We start from the raw sequence: 20,665 nt of genomic DNA on the forward strand, positions 1-20,665 counted from the left end.
ATAGGTGGGAACTGAACAATGAGAACACATGGACCCAGGAAGGGGAACATCACACTCTGGGGACTGTTGTGGGGTGGGGGGAGGGGGGAGGGATAGCATTGGGAGATATACCTAATGCTAGATGACGAGTTAGTGGGTGCAGCGCACCAGCATGTCACATGTATACATATGTAACTAACCTGCACATTGTGCACATGTACCCTAAAACTTAAAGTATAATAAAAAAAAATACTGTTCTGCCATACATACAGATACTCATTAAAGATGAGGGAGAAGGGCATGGGGTGGGGGAGAATGTACCAAAACCAAAGACCACAGGATAATAACCTCAGAGCAGAGACTATCTCTCCAGTTATTTTTTCTTTTGTATGTAATGGAGAGGATTCTTATTATTTACTCTGATGAAGAAGTTTACATCAAGTGTTCAGCTTCCTTTGTGGGTTACAGAGAATAACCAGAGGGCTCAGTTATGCTCTCTGAATAACTATGTTTGCTTAGTGTTTTCTAGACAATATTAAATTTCACTAAAATAGACAAGGTTGATAGGACTTGGGGGGATAACTCATTGACTCAAGCTATCATTTTATAGGATTGTGCGAAAACAAATAGATGTACATTTAAAATACACTCATATTCTCGCTAGAAGAGAGGATTTTGAATATTCTTACATCAAAGACATGGTAAATGTTTAAGGCAATGGATATGCTAATTACCATGATTTGATCATTATGCAATGTAAAATGTACTGAAACATCACATTGTACCTCATAAATATGTACAATTTATTATGTGTGAATTAAAATTTTGAGTATAAGAAAAAATAAACTTCAATTATAAGAAAACAACCCAACTTTTAAAAAATGGGCAAAATATGTGAACAGATACTTCACTAATAGAGATTTGCAACTGGCAAATAAGCAAATGAAAAACTGGTCATCATCACTAGCTATTAGAGAAATGCAGATTAAAACTACAATAAGAAGCAATGCTGCCCGTCCAGACGCATTGTTTTGACCATTTCCAACTTGCCCCGGCCCTTCCCGGGGTATCGCTGGGGACCCTACGCCGACGGCCCCCCTCCGCCCGCGCCCCAAGGGCCGACTGGGCAAATTGGGAGACCCGCCCCGCGGGGCGACCCAACTTTTCGGAACAGACCCCCACCGCCCACCCCCGCAGACCCCCGGACCCCCGCTCCCGGCGGAGATTCAGGGAACCCCGCACCCCAAGCCCTTCTAAATCGTGCAGTGTGAGTGTGACGGCCAAGAGCGGATGCAGCCCGGGATCGCCCGCACCTTCCCGTGGGTGGAAGCGCAGGAGCCGGCTGGGGAGGCGGCGCCCTAGAGGAGCGGCTAGAAAGCTGACACGGGGAAATGAGGTCAGCCTGGGGAGGGGACAAGACAACGAGAGCCGGGCGCCTCGGGGGCGGCGCGGGAGCCCCCGCAGGACCGGGCGGGTGCCCCGGCTGGCGCGGGCGGGGGACGCGCCCCCTTTACCTGCGGCTCCGGCTCCTCGGCCATTTCCTCATGCGGCGGCGGCCAGGACTGAGCTGACACCACTCAGGCGGGCCGGGTTTGAATGAGGAGGAGCGGGCGCGGAGAGGAGGGGGCGGGGAGGGCGGGGAGGGCCGAGGGAGGGAGGGAGGCGTCGCGGAGTTTTTCTCGGCCTTTTGTGCGGACACCTCCCGGATTCCGCGCCCGCACCCGGCCCCCCAAAAGACACGGGGAGCCGAGGGCGAGGGGTGCAGCCATCCGCCGAGGCGCCTAGTGCCTTCGCGCCTCCAAGACCCCCGCCCCAACAAAAAAGGAGCGTCCCTCACCCCTACCCCTGCCCGGAGGATTTAGGGCCTGGGCTCACCTCGGGCGCGGAGCTAAGTGTAGGCGCCAGGGGTCCCTAGAGCCGCCGGGGCACAGCGAGTCCGGCGCTGGGTGACCGTTGGGTCAGAAAGTGTTGAGGTAGCAGCTGTTGCGCCCTCCCTTGGCCCCGCCGCTCGGAGACGCCCCGCCCCCTGCCTTGAACGGCCGCGCCGGCCCCGCCCCCTGCCTTGAACGGCCGCACCGGCCCCGCCCCGGCCCCGCCCCAGCGCCCACGTGACTAGCATACGCGCGCCCCTGCTCCTCCCGCTGCCGCAGACTCCGCCTCCGGGACGCGAGCGAGCGGCGAGCGCGCGCACTACCAGTTCTTGCTCGGCGACTCCTGCGCACGCGCGCGCCGTGCCACCCTCCCCGCACCCCGTGTCCCGCACCCCTCCTCCCGCCATCTGGCTTAACCTGGCGGGCGCGCGCCGCGGCAGTAGCCGTGACAGGTACCCGGCGGGGGGGTGGGGTTGGCCCGCGAGGGTGTGCGCAGGCACAGACCCGGGTCCTGTCCCCGCCGCCCCCTCCTCTGCAAGGTGTGCCTGGGCGAGGGGAGGGGCCCGCGGCCCGAACCCCTGGGTCACCCCCGAATTACAAACAAAAACCTTAAAGCCATTGCTCGCGGGTTAGAAGGCAGCTGTGCATGCTCAGGAAAAGAAGCCACGCACAAGAGACCGCACGCATCGTGGATACAGTGACACGAAACACCCAAAATCTCTTTTGAAAGGGAAACCAGGCACAGTGGCTCATGCTTATTATCCCGGCACTTTCGGGGGCCAAGGCGCTCACCTAAACCCGAGAGTTCAAGACCAGCCTGGGCAATATGGCGAAACCCTGTCTCTAAGAAAAATATAAAAATTAGCTAGGCATAGGGCTGGGCACGGTGGCTCACGCCTGTAATCCCAGCACTTTGGAGGCCGAGGCGGGCGGATCACGAGGTCAGGAGTTCCAGACCATCCTGGCTAACACAGTGAAACCTTGTCTCTACTAAAAATACAAAAAAAAATTAGCCGGGCGTGGTGGCAGGTGCCTGTAGTCCTAGCTACTTGGGAGGTTGAGGCAGGAGAATGGCATGAATCAGGGAGCGGAGGCTGCAGTGAGCCGAGATTGCGCCACTGCATTCCAGCCTGGGGGACAGAGTGAGACTCCGTCTCAAAAAAAAAAAAAAAATAAATTAGCTGGGCATGGTGGCTGGCACCCATGGTCCCAGCTACTCAGGAGGCTGAGGTGGAAGGATCTCTTGATCCCGAGGAGGTCAAGGCTGCAGTGAGCCCAGATGGCATCACCGCACTCCAGCCTGGGCCACAGACCTTGTCTCAAAAAAAAAAGAGAAAGTGGGGAAGAAAATGTAATACAAATTAATATACCAACAGCAATTAGTGAGTACTTTTTCCATGGAGCTGGGAGAGAGAATAAATGTTTGTAAAATTAAAATGTTCTATGCTAGAAATCAACTTTCCTTCTATGCTTTCTTTACTTCACCCCTTATAGCTACTTAGTAAATCTCACAAATCCTATCCTTCTAATGTCTCTGAAATGTATGTACCCTTTCCTTTCTATTCTCACCACCCATGTTTCTTTGTTTCCTTCTGGCCTGTGTAATAATCTCATAATCGCACCTCCTGTACCTGCCTTCTTTCTAGTCCAGAATACGTTTTCCTAAATTCCACCAATAACCATCCTGCTACTGCTTTGTGTGAAATTCTCCAAAAAAATATTTTACTTTTCCAAAATAAGTCAGGCTCCCTCTCTTAGGATACAAAACCACACCATGGTCCCAGCCAATCTTTCAGCCTGATTCACTCAGTATATATTTATTGACCTCTCCTTTCTCCCAAGCACTTGGCTAGATAGTAATTAAAGAGTGCGGTGCAAAACAAATTGGATTCCTCCCCTCATGGAGCTTGTATTTTAACAGGAAGCACAGACATTAAATAAATTAAAACACACAAAAAAAGACAAACATATAATTACAGTATGTATCCTAGAGAAATATCACTCATGCAGAAAGCATACACAAGGATGCAGCACCGTTTCCAATAGCGAAAAGCTAGAAACAACCTACATGTTCTCCAAAAGAAAATTGCCACATAAACTATACCATATCCAAATTATCCAAATTTTAGAATATAGACAACAGGTTGGGCGCGGTGGCTCACACCTGTAATCCCAGCACTTTGGGAAGCCGAGGCAGGTGGATCACGAGGTCAGGAGTTCAAGACCAGCCTGGCCAACATGGTGAAACCCCGTCTCCTCTAAAAATACAACAAAATCAGCTGGGCGCTGTGGCAGGCGCCTGTAATCCCAGCTACTGAGGAGACTGAGGCAGGAGAATCGCTTGAACCCTGGAGGCAGAGGTTGCAGTGAGCCAAGATGGTGCCACTGCACTCTAGCCTGGGTGACAGAGCAAGATTCCATCTCAGAAAAAAAAAAAAATAGAATATAGACAACAGGCCAGGTGCAGTGGCTCATGCCTGTAATCTCAGTACTTTGGGAGGCAGAGGTGGTCTGATCACCTGAGGTCAGGCGTTTGAGACCAGCCTGGCCAACATGGCAAAACCCCGTCTCTACTAAAAATACAAAAATTAGCTGTGCGTAGTGGCGTGCACCTGTAATCCCAGGTACTTGGGAGGCTGAGGCAGGAGAATCACTTGAACCCAGCAGGCAGAGGTTGCAGTGAGCCGAGATCATGCCACTGGGCAACAGAGCGAGACTCCCTCTCAAAAAAAATACACACTGTGAATAAAATGTTTACTAGTTCCATATCCTGCTTTTGGATAAACATTTGATACACCATTCTATACTTACTCCTCTCTTTGCTCTATTCTGAATGTCTGCACCCCTCCCCGCCACCCAATCCCCCAACGTATATGCCATATATATAAGCATCAACCTGTAACCACCCTAATCGGCCCCAAGGTCACTCAAAATGCCACCTCCTTCAGTTACTCTCTCCTTTGTTCAATGCCTCCTTTATAACACTGTCTGCATTATGCCTAGCCCTGGGTACGTTATTTCTTTTACCACCTGAATAGTGGGGAGGTTCTTCCAAGGGAAGACCAGTTTCCTCCATGCTGTGGAACGGTCAACACACAGTAGGTGCTCCAATATTTAGCTGTTCCAATATGTAGCTGTTCTGTGCTCCTTGGGTTTTTGTTTGTTTGTTTGTTTGTTTATTTGAGACAATGTCTCACTCTGTCGCCCAGGCTGGAGTGCAGTGGCGTGATCTCAGCTCACTGCAACCTCTGGGGTTCAAGTGATTCTCCTGCCTGAGCCTCCTGAGTAGCTGGGATTACAGGCGTGCACCAGCACACCTGGCTGATATTTGAATTTTTAGTAGAGATGGGGTTTCACCATTTTGGTCTCCAACTCCTGACCTCAAGTGATCTGCCCGCCTCCCAAAGTGCTGAGATTGATTACAGGTGTGAGCCACTGCTCCTGGCCTCCCTGGATTCTTTTTTTTTTTTTTTTTTGAGACAGTGTTTCACTCTTGTTGCCCAGGCTGGAGTGCAATGGCGCAATCTTGGCTCACTGCGATGTCTGCCTCCCCGGTTCAAGCGATTCTCTTGCCTCAGCCTCCCTAGTAGCTAGGATTACAGGCACCTGCCACCACACCCAGCTGAATTTTTGTATTTTTAGTAGAGATGGGGTTTCACTATGTTGGCCAGGCTGGGCTCGAACTCAGGTGATGCACCCGCCTCAGCCTCCCAAAGTGCTAGGATTACTGGCATGACACACCTCACCCGGCTCCTGGATTCTTTAATACACTCGTTTTTTTTCCTCTTTCATGTGACATGTACCTAATAAGCACCCACTATGTACACCAGGCATTGTTCTATGTGCTGGAGATGCCGCAGGGAACCAAATAGATCAAAATGCCTATCCTCATGGAGTTAACATTTGATATTATAGTGTGTTAGATATTATAATAAGTACTATGGAGAGAAATACAAGGGGCAAAGGGGCTACAGAGTGGAGGGGTGGTGAGGGAAATGTTAAATAGATTGGCCCTGAAAGGCTTCATCATAGACACATCTAAATAAAGATCTGAAGGGGGTGACAGTGGCAGCCACAAGGAGTTCTAGGGGAAGAGCATTCCAGGTTCAGGGACAGGAAAGTGAAGTCCTTGAAGCAAAGTGCACCCAGTGTTTCAAAGAACAGCAAGGAGGCCAGCATGGCATTGTGGCTGGCGTGGAGACAAGCCAGGAAATTAGGATAGGGATGGTGCATCTCGATTGCACGGATCTTTCTGGCCATGGTAAAGATTTTGAATTTCATTCTGAATGGTCCTGAGAGCTCTGAATAATCTGAGCAAAATGGCCGGGCTCGGTTAGTAAGTGGTGTATTCAATGGGTTCACACAATCAAGAGCACTCCTAAAATAGTAACACAGGGTCTCTCTCCTTTGCTGAAATCACTCAGATATTTAAATGTATCTCTATTTCAGGTTACTTCTACAACCATAACAGTAATAATAATAATAGTAAGAAGAGGGCTGAGCACAGTGGCTGGCTCATGCTTGTAATCCAAGCACCTTGGGAGGCCAAGGCCAGCAGATTGCTTGAGTCCAAGAGTTCGAGACCAGCCTGGACAACATGGCGAAACCCTGTCTCTACAAAATACAAAAATTATTACAAAATTAGCCAGGAGTGGTGGCAGGCACCTGTAATCCCAGCTACTCAAGAGTCTGAGGCAGGAGATCACTTGAACCCAGGAGGCGGAGGTTACAGTGAGCCAAGATCATGCCATTGCACTCCAGCCTGGGCAAAATGAGTGAAACTGTCTTAAATAAAATAAAATAAAATGAAATGAAATGAAATGAAATGAAATGAAATGAAATAAAATAAAATAAAAATTTGGCGGGCTTGGTGGCACGCGCCTTTAATCCCAGCTACTCAGGAGGCTGAGATGGGAAGATAATTTGAGCCCAAGGGGTCGAGGCTGCAGTGAGCAGTGTTCGTGCCACTGCACTCCAGCCTGGCTGACAGTCTCAAAAAATAAAATAAATAAAATAAGAAGAACAGGGAGGAGAAGAGGAGGGATAAGAAGGGGAAAAACAGGCCAGGCTCGGTGGGAAGCCAGCACTTTGGGAGGCAGAGGCAGGAGGATCACATGAGGTCAGGAATTCCAGACTAGCCTGGCCAACATGGTGAAACCCTGTCTCTACTAAAAGTACAAAAATTAGCCGGGCATGGTGGTACGTGTCTGTAATCCCAGCTACTTGGGAGACTGAGGCAGGAGAATCGCTTGAACCCCGGAGGCAGAAGTTGCAGTAAGCAGAGATGGAGCCACTGCACTCCAGCCTGGGCAACAGAGACTCTGCCTCAAAATAATAATAATAATAAAAGGGGAAAAACAAAATGATTTACTGCACCCCCACTATGTACCACTCTCAGCTCCAAAGCTGATTTATATTATGGTGTTACTTAGTTCTCCTGATAACCTTCATGCTTAAATCCATTTGCAGATGAGGAAACTGGGGCCTGATGTTAACTTTCTGACTTAATTCTCTTACTTGAAGATCTACAACTAGAAGAAAGTGGGATTCTAGCCCAGATCCAATGCCAAAAGCCATGCTGACTCATACCATTCTTTTCTGTCTTAAGTGGTTGACCTTGGCCTTAGGAAAACAGAATAATAACAATCACTGATTGGGCATTGACTCTGGGGCAAGCACGCCATCCTCCATTTTGAGATCCCCCCGCAGAGTTGGAATCCAAGTCTCCCAGAATACAAAGTGACACCTAGGAGCGGTGACCCCCACAGCAGGTCAGGGCTGAGCTCTTGAAAATGGCTCTCTGGGTTCAAATCAAAACTCGATTCCCCAGCTGTGCCACCTTGGGGCTTCCTTTGAACTCTCTTTGACTCCATTTTCCCCTTTTTACAGATGGGGATAACAGAACTCCCTAACGGCCGGGCGCAGTGGCTCCCATTTGTAATCCCAGCACTTTGGGAGGCTGAGGCAGGAGGATCGCTTGAGCACGGGAGTTCTAGGCCAGCCTGGGCAACAAAGTGAGACCCTGTCTTTGCAAAAAGCCTAAAAATTAGCTAGGCATGGTGGTTGTGTGCCTGTGGTCTCCAGCTATGTCAGAGGCTGAGGACAGAATTGCCTGAGCTCAGGAGTGCAAGGCTGCAGTGCAGGCCAACCTGGGTGACATAGTGAGACCCTAAGATAGACAGATAGATAGATAGATACATACATACATACATACATACATAGATAAAAATTGAGATGCACTGTCACTTGAGAATTTCATATTATGTGATAAGTATCTAAGGCAGTCAAAGAAAGGCTTTGGAGATGACCAGAAAGTACCTTATGTAACTAAGTTATTAAGTCCCTAAACCATTTATATTTAAATATAGAAAATATATTTAATAACGATACAGGAAAAAAGAGCTTGTCAAAAAATCTCAAAAGAATAAAGTCTATTGGATTTAAACCATTTCCTTATAGAACCTGATTGCTGTATTACAGATATGAACTCTATATGCACTCAAATCCTTTCATCAATAAAAGGCAATAAGACTCTTATTGAGTAACAATAAGAGGCAATAAGGTTCTTATTGACTGTAACATTATTTAGGATAGTTCTTTCCAATAGAAATATCAGGATCAAGGGGTTACATAAAAAAAAAAATTTTTTTTAAGTCAGTACTATACCATCATCTCTGCAAGGTAACTGCTCAGAAACAGAGCCTGAGGAATCTTTTCTGATCACAGATCTTTTGGTTTTCCCTTGCCCAGTTCGACTTCTTTGCCGCACCATAAATCCACCAATACCTATCCAAAAAAGAAATTGGGTAAACTGATAAATAATTTCTCCCTACGTTTCCACAGTACACAGGATAAAAATGCTTTATCTTGAATAGTAAGTCATTTTCCAAAATTAAATCTGTGCTAGTCTAAATAAATAACCTGAGTTTTAGGTAAAATAGAAGTTAAAAGCAACTAAAAAAAAAAAAAAGGCAAAGCCACTGTTATCACTTATCAAACAGAATACAAAAAGACCTGTGTGCACTTCCTCTTCTAAACAGTATCAGTGTAAATATCAAACACTAAATTACGCTGGCTTATCTATTTGACAAATATTAGTGTCTCATACATCACATAACAGTCATGCACTGCATAATGATGTTGGTAAACAAAGGGCTGCATGTTGAGGCAGTGGTCCCATAAGATTATAATGGAGCTGAAAAATTCCCACCACATACAGACATCACCATAGTTATAACACCGTAGCACAATTACTTTATTTTTTAAAATGAATTTAGCGTACCATACAGCCTAAGTGTGTAGTAAGCTATACCACCTAGGTTAGTGGAAGTGCACTCTATGATGTTCACACAAGGATGAAAATGCCTAATGATGTATTTCTCTGAACTTAAGTGATGGATGACTGTGTCTGTATATTAACTGGCTAACTGGTACATTAGCTGGAGGACAGAAGACATGAACTACCTAGATGACACAAATATTCTTTGACTGATATGATTTCAGGGGGATGGTGTCTGGTACTCCAACGTATGAGGGCATTTATACATGGGACACATAGAGCCCTGTGGTTAAGAGCATGGAATCTGGAGTCAGATTATGTAATTCTGCTTACTCACTAAATACTTCTCAATGCCTCAATTCTTTCACTGGTTAAAAATGGGGGTAAGGCAAAGCAGCTTCTCATACATATGTTAAAAGGACAAATAACATAAGTGAAGTGCTTAGAATAGAGGTCTGGTACACAGTCAACACTATAAGCTTTTGTGAAATGATATCGCTGTCTAGCAATATACTCTGTGACCTAATGGGTCCCTCAATTAGAGGGTTGACTTCCATGTGAGGCAGAGGAAAAGAAAACAGTAAATACAAGTTCCTGGAAGAAATCTGCAATGTCTAAAAAAGTACACTTATAAGCCTCATGATTACGAAGAAATGAAATCATTTTCATAAAACGATTTAGAAGCAACTCATCTTAGGTCCTTATTATAGATATGACCTATTTAAAAGACAGGTTATCTTTTAAGGTCTCATGGAATACGAACGAAGTAAGAAAGTTCTTCCTTACATATCTAAAGGGATTTAGATCACTCTTACCAATAAAATATAAGCAATAAGAAGCATAAAGATTGTATGAATCTAATTTAAAACCTCATTGGTAAACAAGATATTAATAAACTGGCTAAGGAAAGCCTACTCAACACGTGTGAAAAGCGGAAAATAATTTTTCTTAAATAAATACATAAAAGCCTACAACTTCTGTATTGTGACAATTTTAATAATTTTTTCCAATAAGGCAAATAAAACTGACAAGCAAGACCGCTTTTCTCTCCACTCCTGAGGCAGATAAGAAATGAGTGTTTAATCAGTCATGGTTTTTAACTAGACTATAAATTCTAGGAGCCATAATAACTCTGTCTTATTCCCCTTCACACTGTATACTTACTGGCACTCCTGCATAAACACTGAAGTAAGTTTTTTCAAAAAAAGATATTAGAAAGTGAATACTGAAAATTAAAAGCGTTACAGAAGTACACATCCAGAGGAACTATATAAATGGCCTTCAAAGTCCAAGTATGAACAAAAGCCAATCTAGTAAAGCATTTAATAAAATGGTTAACATTTGGGATAAGGCATTCAATAATGGTTCATTGTGAAGTATTCACATATTCAAAATAAAGAACTCTGGAGCTAAAAAGTTGTATTCAAATAGTTTAGTTCTTTAATTTATGTGCACATATTTTTGTTTAGACAGTTCTTAATCCTGAATATTTAATTTTAATTGAAGTCTTCAGTATTGCATTTTTCTTTAATTAACCAAGTGTTGATGATATTGAAATGTCTACCTCAGGCACTATACCTGGTCTGTATGGTTTCCTTTTTCTCTTTTTGACACCATCTGTTCCTTCCACTCCCTTAGTTTCATCATCCACAGCTTCCCGCTCAGGACTAGATTCTGATTTTCCATCACAATCCATAAGTTCTCCTTCTGGAAAAAAGTAAATATATACACAAAACTGGAAAAACCTATCAAATATCTAATCCCTACATAATGGGGAATAAAAAGTAGGGTTGTTGCTGAGCCATTTTAATTGTACATCCCTGTTGGTAGGGAAAGTATGAAAGGAGATAGAAGCAGCCCCAAATGGTTGTAGAAATTGTGCTGCTTAGTGCAGTGTTCCCATGAAATAAAACATAATCAGAGAAGGGGAACACAGAACTCAGAGTTCTGTTAAGTGCAATCCATTTGCACTTAACAAATTCACTTGCTTTTAATTATGTCTTCAGGTCCAGGTCTCTAGACTAGAACTCTCTTCTGAGCTTCAACCACAGCTATAATTGAATATTACCTAGTTACTGAAAACTGTATATCCAAAATGAACTATTAATTTAAAATAAACTTTCTCCTTTTTCCCATGTTACCTATCATCATTAAAAGGCATGGAAATGTAACCTGGAGAAGACAGAGGCCTGGAAGACCACCTTAATCATTCCTAATCTCTTTCCTCCTACAACCAAGACTCCTCAATACCTCTGAAATGCATTTTATCACTCTCTACTACCATCTTAGTCCAACCTCAGATGACTCACTATTAATACAATATGCTCCTATCTAGTTCCCCACCTCAAAGCTTACCTCTCTCCAATCAATTCTTTAAATTACTGCATAAATGATCTTTCTATAAATATGTATAAATTTTCTGCTTAAAATCCTTTCATGTCTTCCCAAATGCCCTCAAAATAAACTTCAAATTGCAAGGCCCATTACAACAGTCTCTTGTAAACTTTCCAGCTTCATCTCACTCCCTCCAGTGAACTATACTCAGTTCTTTGAATGTATCAACCTCTTTCTTCCACTATCTTCCCCAATTTCTGCCTTCTACCTAACTTATCTTTCAGGATTTATTCTAAACTTCACTGTATTAAAGAATTCCTGATATTTAGATAAGATTATGTCAAACAGTTTCATGCTTGCATGTATGAACGTCATGCTTCATTTTTATTGGTTCTTTAAAATCTGTGTCCCTGCTAGATTATATTCTCCATGAGAACAGGTACACAGATTTTCTTAGTAACAGATGTATTGTTAGTAGGATACCTAATACATGTTCAATAAATACTTCACTGAATGAGGTAAATGGAATGCTTAGAGAATGCTATTTTAGAGAATGCTATTTTAACACTGTGGTAATCAAACTTTTCCAAGTTATATATGCTTTACATTGTATTACAGGAAAAAGACATGTTTATCAAATACATTTTAAAATCAAGTTGTTAACTCCTTCAATATTCTCAGTATTAGAGATAACGTATTTCTGTAATGGCATGAACAGGGTATTTGTCTTTTCTTTTTTATTATATTTGGTCTATATTTGAGGCCAATTCCATAACAATCTGATAATGGCTATGGACTTATGACTAAACCATGAAAAGAAAAGTTTATAGACCAGGCACGGTGGCTCATGCCCATAATCCCAGCACTTTGGGAGGTCAAAGCAGGTGGATCACTTGAGGTCAGAAGTTCCGTACCAGCTTGACCAACATAGTGAGTCTCTACTAAAAATACAAAATTATCTGGGCGTGGTGGTACACGCCTAAAATCCCAGCTATTCAGGAGGCTGAGGCAGGAGAATTGCTTGAACCCGGGAGGCGGAGGTTTCAGTGAACCGAGATCGTGCCATTGCACTCCAGCCTGAGCAACAAGAGTGAAATTTCATCTCTCAAAAAAAAAAAAAAAAAAAAGCCGGGCGCGGTGGCTCAAGCCTGTAATCCCAGCACTTTGGGAGGCCAAGGTGGGCGGATCACGAGGTCAGATCGAGACCATCCTGGCTAACGCGGTGAAACCCCGTCTCTACTAAAAATACAAAAAATTAGCCAGGTGAGGTGGCTGGTGCCTGTAGTCCCAGCCACGTGGGAGGCTGAGGCAGGAGCATGGCGTGAACCCGGGAGGCAGAGCTTACAGTGAGCCGAGTTGGCACCATTGCACTCCAGCCTGGGTGACAGCGAGACTCTGTCTCAAAAAAAAAAAAAAAAAAAAAAAAGAAAGAAAGAAAAGAAAAGAAAAGAAAAAAGAAAATTACTGAAAAAAACAAACACCAAAGATGAGAATACCAATTGTTTACCTTCAAATAAACCCACCTAAAAGTTAATGACAGGGAATTTTGGGTTAAGGTGGCAGACTAAATTCATACATTAAAATTACATTCTCCTGAAACCCTACTAAAAACACACTGAAATAATCTATTTTTAAAAGATAAAATCAAGCTGTGGCATGGTGGCATGCATGTAATCCCAGCTATTTGGGAGGCTGAGGTGGGAGAAGAGAATTGCTTGAGCCCAGAAGGTTGAGGCTACAGTGAGTTATGATCACACTACTGCATTCCAGCCTGGACAACAGAGAAAGACCCAATCTCCTTAAAAAAAAAAAAAAAAGACAATAGGAAAGGAGAAAAACAACTTAACAAAGGCAAATTCTCAGTTGAGAGCAGAAAGAACTGAAAAAAAGAATCCAGTTTATAACAATCCTCAGAAGGCTGAGAAACTAGGAAAACTGGCCACCTTTGGAAATAAGTGGGAGAAAACTGAAGCAACAAGAGATTTAATTATCTGCAGAAGTTATACTCCCTACACCTGCTTCCTAGGTTTACACACTGAGAAGCTGCTACTCTCATTTGTGGGATGCAGGATTCCTGGGTGACCTTAAACGGAACAACGGGATGAAGATCGAAAATAGGACCAAGAAAATATGGGCATACTAAGTGTGGACAACCCCATTCTGCTCCCGCTGCTGGACCCCACATTTCCCCACTGAATTCTCAGAAAGCTAGCAGCCAGATCTCTAGCCTCCAAGTATGAGGTTTGAAAAGACTGTTGTGGGGAACCTGATCAGTTCAAGAAGAACATCTAAAGATACTGAAACCAGAGGGTTCACCAAATGGTCAGCACAAATCACCCCACTAAACTTACAAATCGACAAGCACCACCACATACTCAAAGCTTTCTAATCAACTACTTAATTCCTTTTTTAAAAATAAAAACACTATCTATCCAGTCTCCATCTTTAGTTCTTCACTTTTAATCATGCATGTACCATAAAGATTATCTGACAATGGTCTATAACAAGCTTGTCCAACCTGCAGCCAAGATGCTTTAAATGCAGCCCAACACAAATTCATAAACTTTCATAAAACATTATGAGACTTTTTATGAGGTTTTTTTTTTTTAAAAAAAGCTCATCAGCTATCATTAGTGTATTTTACGTGTGGCCCAAGACAACGCTTCTTCCAATGTGGGCCATGGAAGCCAGAAGATCTGCAACACCCTTGATCTGTAACATAAAAGACAGAGACCTGAGAACATAAAAGACAATTTGGAATTAACAGACTAAGTAGGAAGTAAAGAAAATCTTCAAAAAGATTAAAATCCTCTGAGGGATAATATAAGATACCCTTGAGGCAAGAATAGGATGCTACAAAAGAAACATTCAAAGGGAGGAAAGAAAGCTCTTGAAATAACTGAAATAAAAACAAAACTCAGTAGAGGAAGATAAAATAAGGACATGATTGGAAAGAAGCAGAGAAAAACTGAGTATGTTTCACATCTGAAAAGCAGAATTCTGGAAAAAGAGAGGGAATTGTTATCAATAATATAGTTCAAGAACATCTCCTACCACTGAAGGATATAAGACAGCAGACTGAAAGAGACCACTCAGTGCCTAACAAAACAGATTTTAAATGTCAAAAATAGACAAAAACAGACGTTATCCTCATGAAATTTTAGAACACTGAGGACAAAGAATTTCCTAAAATCTTAAGAGCTTCCAAGAAAACACAGGTCACATAGAAAAAACCGAGTTCTTCATATACTAGAAACTAAAAGACGGTGGATCAATTGACTAAAAATGATAAATGAAAATGTATTTCCAACCTGGAAAAGATGAGTCAGGTAGGAAGGTAAAATAAAGACATTTTCAGAAGTATATAATGCTCAAAACTTACCTTCCACACATTCTCTGTCAGGGAGCTACGGAAGATATGTTCCACCCAAATTGAGGGAAGAAATAAAGGGAAATTCATGAAATTGCAGAAAACACATGTAACACAGGAGAAAACAGAAGATGATCTCCAGGATGATAAAGAGGAAATCCCCAAATTAATAATATGCAATGGTTTGTGGCCAAGGATAGCACTGGATCTAGTACAAAGACCACCTTTCACCTGAAACAATGCACACAAGGACAGTAAAAACCAAGAGAGCACTTTTATTGATGAGGTTCATAGTGACACCAGTAAGCATACATGTTGAGACAAATGGCATAAAGTAGCACATACAGTGCCCTAACACAAGTGGTATCACTGTAGCTAAAGTCTCTTCTAACCAACATCTTCACAAGGGCCTTCTGATTCCCACAGGCTGAAATAAAGAAAAAGACCGTTATCGGCCAGGCACGGAGGCTCATGCCTGTAATCCCAGCACTTTGGGAGGCTGAGGTGGGTGGATCACGAGGTCAGGAGATAGAGACCATCCTGGCTAACACGGTGAAAACCTGTCTCTACTAAAAATACAAAAAATTAGCCAGGCGTGGTGGCGGGTGCCTATAGTCCCAGCTACTCCAGAGGCTGAGGCAAGAGAATGGCATGAACTTGGGAGGCAGAGCTTGCAGTGAGCCGAGATTGCACCACTGCACTCCAGCCTGGGCGACAAAGCAAGACTCCGTCAAAAGAAACGAAGAAAAGAGAAGAGAAGAGACGAGAAGAGGACAGAAAGAAAGACAGAAAGAAAAGAAAAGAAAAGAGAAAAAGACCGTTATCACCCAAATATGAGAAATTCTCCCATATATACATACTTGTATCTAGATGACTAATCTCTGGAAAGTTATAAGAAAACACTGGTTCTTTCCAAGGAAGGGATGGCCAAAAGGTAGGCTAACTTAACATTGTTCACTCTTTTTAAGACTTTTGTATTTCTTGTATCATGCACAGGTATTGCCTATTCAAAAACAAACCTACCACAGGGAAAGACTGAAAGCTTTTCTTCAATATCTGCTACAAGGCAAGGATGCCTACTCTTAACACTTATATTCAACATAGTCCTAGCCAGAGCAATCACATAAGAAAAGGAAATAAAAGGCATCAGCAGAAAAAAGGGGGTAAAATTATCCCTGTGTGCAGATGACATGATCTTGTATGTAGAAACCCCTAAAAATTCCACAGTTACTAGAATAAATGAATTCAGTCAAGTAGCAGGATACAAAATCAATATACAAAAATCAGATGTATTTCTTTATACAAATAATGATCTGAAAAAAAGTCAAGAAAACATTTCCACTTAAAATAACATCAAAAAAATAAAACACTGAGGAACAAATTTAATGAAGGAAGTGAAAGCTTTATATACTAAACACTATAAAATACAGACAAAGTAAACTGAAGACACACAGGCGGGCATGGTGGCTCACGCCTGTAATCCCAGCACTTTGGGAGACCAAGGCGGGTAGATCACCTGAAGTCAGGAGTCCAAGACCAGCCTGGCCAACATGGCGAAACCCTGTCTCTACTAAAAATACAAAAATTGGCCAGGCGGACTTGGTGGCAGGCACCTGTAATCCCAGCTACTTGGGGGGCTGAGGCAGCAGAATTGCTTGAACCCAGGAGGAGGCAGAGGTTGCAGTGAGCTGAGATCACACCACTGCACTTCTGCCTGGGCAACAGAGTGTGACTCTGTCTCAAAAAAACAGAAAAAAACTAAAGACACAAATAAATATAACGATATCCCCAAGTTTGTGGATTGGAAGAATATTGTTAAAATGTCCATACTATCCAAAGTGATCTACAGATTCAATGCAATCCCTATCAAATTTCCAAAGGCATTTTTCATAAAAATAGAAAACACAATTCTAAAATTTGTATTAAATCATAAAAGACGCTGAATAGCCAAAAGAATCTTGAGAAAGAAAAACAAAGTAGGAGGTATCACACTACCTGATTTCAACTTATATTACAAAGTGATAGTTATCAAAACAGTATGGTACTGGCATAAAAACAGACACATGGATCAATGGAACTGAATACAGAGCCCAAAAATAAATCCAAGCATATATTATGAGCTAATTTTTGACAAGTCCAACAAGATACAATAGGGAAAAGATGGTGTCTTCAATAAGTAGTGGTAAGACAACTAGATATCTATATGCAAAAGAATGAAACTGGACCTGATGCCTATCTTACACATCATACATAAAAAGCAACTCAAAATAGATTAAATACCTAACACCTGAAACCATAAACCTCCTTGAAGGAAATTTAGGAGAAAAATTTCTTCATATCCTCCTTGACAATGATTTTTTGGATATCCCATCAAAAGCTCAGGTAGCAAAAGCAAAAATAAGCAAGTGGGACTACATCAAGCAAATAAGCTTCTGCATAGCAGTAAAAAAAAAAAAACAAAACAGGGGTATAAAGGTAGCACAGGGATTAGGGGAAAATATTGGCAAACCACACATCTGATAAGGGGTTAAAATCCAAAACATATAAAGAACTCACACAACTCAGTAGCAAAAAAAAAAAAAAAAAAAAAAAAACCCAAATAACTGGATTTTAAAATAGGCAAGGACCTGAATAGCCATTTTTCCAAAGTCACACTAATGGTCAAATGGTATATGAAAAGATGCTCAACATCATAATCATGAGGAAAATGAAAATTAAAACCACAATAGATATCATCTCATGTCTCTTAGAATGACTATTATCAAAAAGGCAAAGACATAAGTGTTGGTGAGGATGTGTAGAAAACGAAACCTTTGTACATGGTTGATAGGAATGTAAATTAGTATAGCCATTATTGAAAACAGTATAGAGTTTCCTTAAAAAAAATACAACTACCATAAGATCCAACAATGCCTCTGTTGGGCATATATTCAAAGGTAATAAAATCAGCATCTGAGAGAGACATCTGCACTCCCACGTTCATGGCGGCATTACTTCCAATAGCCAAGATATGGAAACAAACTAAGTGTCCTGATGGACAATTTACTTACCCATTCAAGGACAGATGAATGGATAAAGAAATTGTGACGTTTGTATATACATATATTAAGTCCTCCCTTAATGTCATCAATAGGTTCTTGGGAACTGAGACGTTAAGCTAAATGAACATACAGCAGGTCCTCAAGTAACACTGTTTCCTTCAATCTAATTTTGGAATAATGCAAAATGAAAAAAAAATCAGTTTTGTCATACTTTTTTTCCCCTCTTAACCACAGTTTCTAAGAACTTACTGATGACAATGAGGACTTTATACAATGGAATAGTTAGCTTTAAGAAAGGAGATACTGCCATTTGTGACAACATGGATGAACCGGGAGGAAAGTATACTAAATAAAGTAAGCCAGACACAGAAAAATACTGTATGGTCTCACTTAATAAGCAGAATGGGAGGCAGCGGGGTGAGAAGCTGAACGTATAGAGAGTAGAATGGTGGTTTTTAAGGGTCTGGAGGTAGGGGATGGGTGGGATGGGCAGAAGTAGGTCGGAGGGTACAAATCTGCAGTTAGGTAAGATGAATAATTCTAGAGATCAAATTAATACACAGCATGAGAACCATAGTTAATAATATTGTGTACAGAAAATTTGCTGAAAGAGATTTTAGGTGTACACACACAGAAACTATGGAAGGTGAAGGATACAGACATTTGTTTGACCATAGTAATCATTTCACTATGTATACAAAGCATGTTATATGCCTCAGATATGTATAATAAAAAAATGAAAAAAAAAACAAAAAACTGTATCCTACCTTCCAAAAACAGTTTCAAATGCATTATGTCTTTGGATTTAGCAAGGAATTCACCTTTGCAGGCCCACTTACATACAACATTATAAATATACCAGGTGATACATTGTACTATTCACAGCAAAAGACTGAAAGAAAGCCGGGCACGGTGGCTCACGCCTGTAATCCCAGCACTTTGGGAGGCCGAAGCAGGCAGATCACGAGGTCAGGAGATCGAGACCATCCTGACTAACACGGTGAAACCCCGTCTCTACTAAAAATACAAAAAAATTAGGCGGGCATGGTGGCGGGCGCCTGTAGTCCCAGCTACTCAGGAGGCTGAGGCAGGAGAATGGCGTGAACCCAGGAGGCGGAGCTTGCAGTGAGCGAAGATCGTGCCACTGCACTCCAGCCTGGGTGACAGAGCAAGACTCTGTCTCAAAAAAAAAAAAAAAAAAAAAAGATTGAAAGACACCCAAAGGTCTATCAACAGGGAAAAGAACAGGTAAATTAAATTGCTTATATTTCCATACAAAGGAACATTTGCAGCCATAAAAAAATGAAGGACAGTAAAAAGTAGTAAGACAAAAGGAATAAAATATATATATACACACACACACAAATATATATATATATATATATACACACACATTTCCTTGTACATGCATAAAACACATCTGGAAGGTTACACGAGAAACCTCTGAGGTTTCTGGAGATGTAAACTGGGGGCATGAAGGCATGGGAAAGGGAGAGACTTCACTGTTTACCTTTTTATTATTTTCCAATTTTAAATCATTTGAATGTATAACTTGTCTAAAAATCAAATTTTAAAAGTTGAGGGAATTAACATTACAGAAAGTAACAAACCTCAAGGAAGCAGCCACCTTCACCAGATGGACAGTATACCTCACTCTTCCCACGCTCCAGTAGTTACTGAATGCCACTCCCCTCCCTCCATTCAGTCTGCCCCACCTGCTGGCCTTCTAGAGCCTCAGTGCAGTCCTATTCCCACACCTCCAAACACATCCATACACTGTGATGGTCGATCTGGGACCACCAGTTGAGAGGAAATGTGTTGTGTTTCCACTCTTGAGACAAACAGAGTGTTATTTTATTGAGGTTTGGGATTTTTTTCTTGCATTAACAGGGTTTCTAGATCCCAGTAGGTGAATGAGAAAGAAGTATGCTTTTATTGCATAAGGAATTTGTTTCTGATACACCAAAGTGATGATGTATGACTTTTCTTAAAGAAGTGGTTATTAGAAGAGTTAAAAATCAATAGAGACAAAAAGTCATAGGTATTGTTCCAATACTCCAGGAACATCACAATTTGGATTCTGTAGATGTGTGTAATATAATGTGTAATATTACATTCTGACAACCTCAAGTTGAAAACTGCACAGCTGAAGATCACTTATAGTCAGTAACACTTTTCAAACTTTAATTTTAAATTCATCAAGTCTCTCCCTAATATATCATACTTTTTAATAAAGGAAACTGTCAGATACGCTATAATACAGAGGAAAACGTTTATAATACAGAGGAAAATGAAGAGTATACTCTTTCATTATAATTTTTCCACAACTTCCAAAATGAAGAAAAAGACATGGAAACATTAAGTTCAGAGAATAATTGTGGCAGACAATTCCCTCCTCCTGAAAGTTCAATTACCCCAACACAGGCATAATTTCTTACTAACTCAAAAGGAACTGAATTCACATATAAAGACAAACGTGGGATTCTGTTGAGTTCTGTTGGACAGAGAACACAATTGCTCAAGCACTGGTTGGGCACTTGTATTCTAATAGCTCATGGTTACTGAGCACTCCATGTCTGGGAAGAGCCAGTGCTGGGTGCCTGGCATGCATCCTTGCACCTCATCAGCACAACTATCCTATTGGCTCATCCTGGTTAACCTATTTTATAAATGAGAACACTAGCATCAGAGAAGTTAAAAAATTTGCCTAAAAACATCCAGAGTAGGTTTCATCGTTGCCCACTACTTTATAATGCTTTCCCAAGGGTACTGAGACGTTATCAAAACATGT

The 20,665-nt window shown here is 42.0% G+C and overlaps 1 protein-coding gene across 1 annotated transcript in view; it reads right to left on the reverse strand.

Annotated features, from left to right (window-relative positions):
• Nucleotides 1-1,867: 1,867 nt before the first annotated feature.
• Nucleotides 1,868-20,665, reverse strand: part of LOC129530544 (histone-lysine N-methyltransferase 2C-like) — a 43,635-nt gene continuing 24,837 nt past the window's right edge. The window contains exons 11-13 of the mRNA XM_063696137.1: nucleotides 10,708-10,836; nucleotides 8,512-8,636; nucleotides 1,868-2,428 (exon numbers count right to left, since the gene is read on the reverse strand). Of these exons, the coding sequence (XP_063552207.1) occupies nucleotides 1,868-2,428; nucleotides 8,512-8,636; nucleotides 10,708-10,836 (815 nt within the window). The remainder of the gene's footprint in view (nucleotides 2,429-8,511; nucleotides 8,637-10,707; nucleotides 10,837-20,665) is intronic.

This window comes from Gorilla gorilla, chromosome 12 (genome assembly GCF_029281585.2).
Source record: "Gorilla gorilla gorilla isolate KB3781 chromosome 12, NHGRI_mGorGor1-v2.1_pri, whole genome shotgun sequence".
Lineage (NCBI taxonomy): Eukaryota > Metazoa > Chordata > Mammalia > Primates > Hominidae > Gorilla > Gorilla gorilla.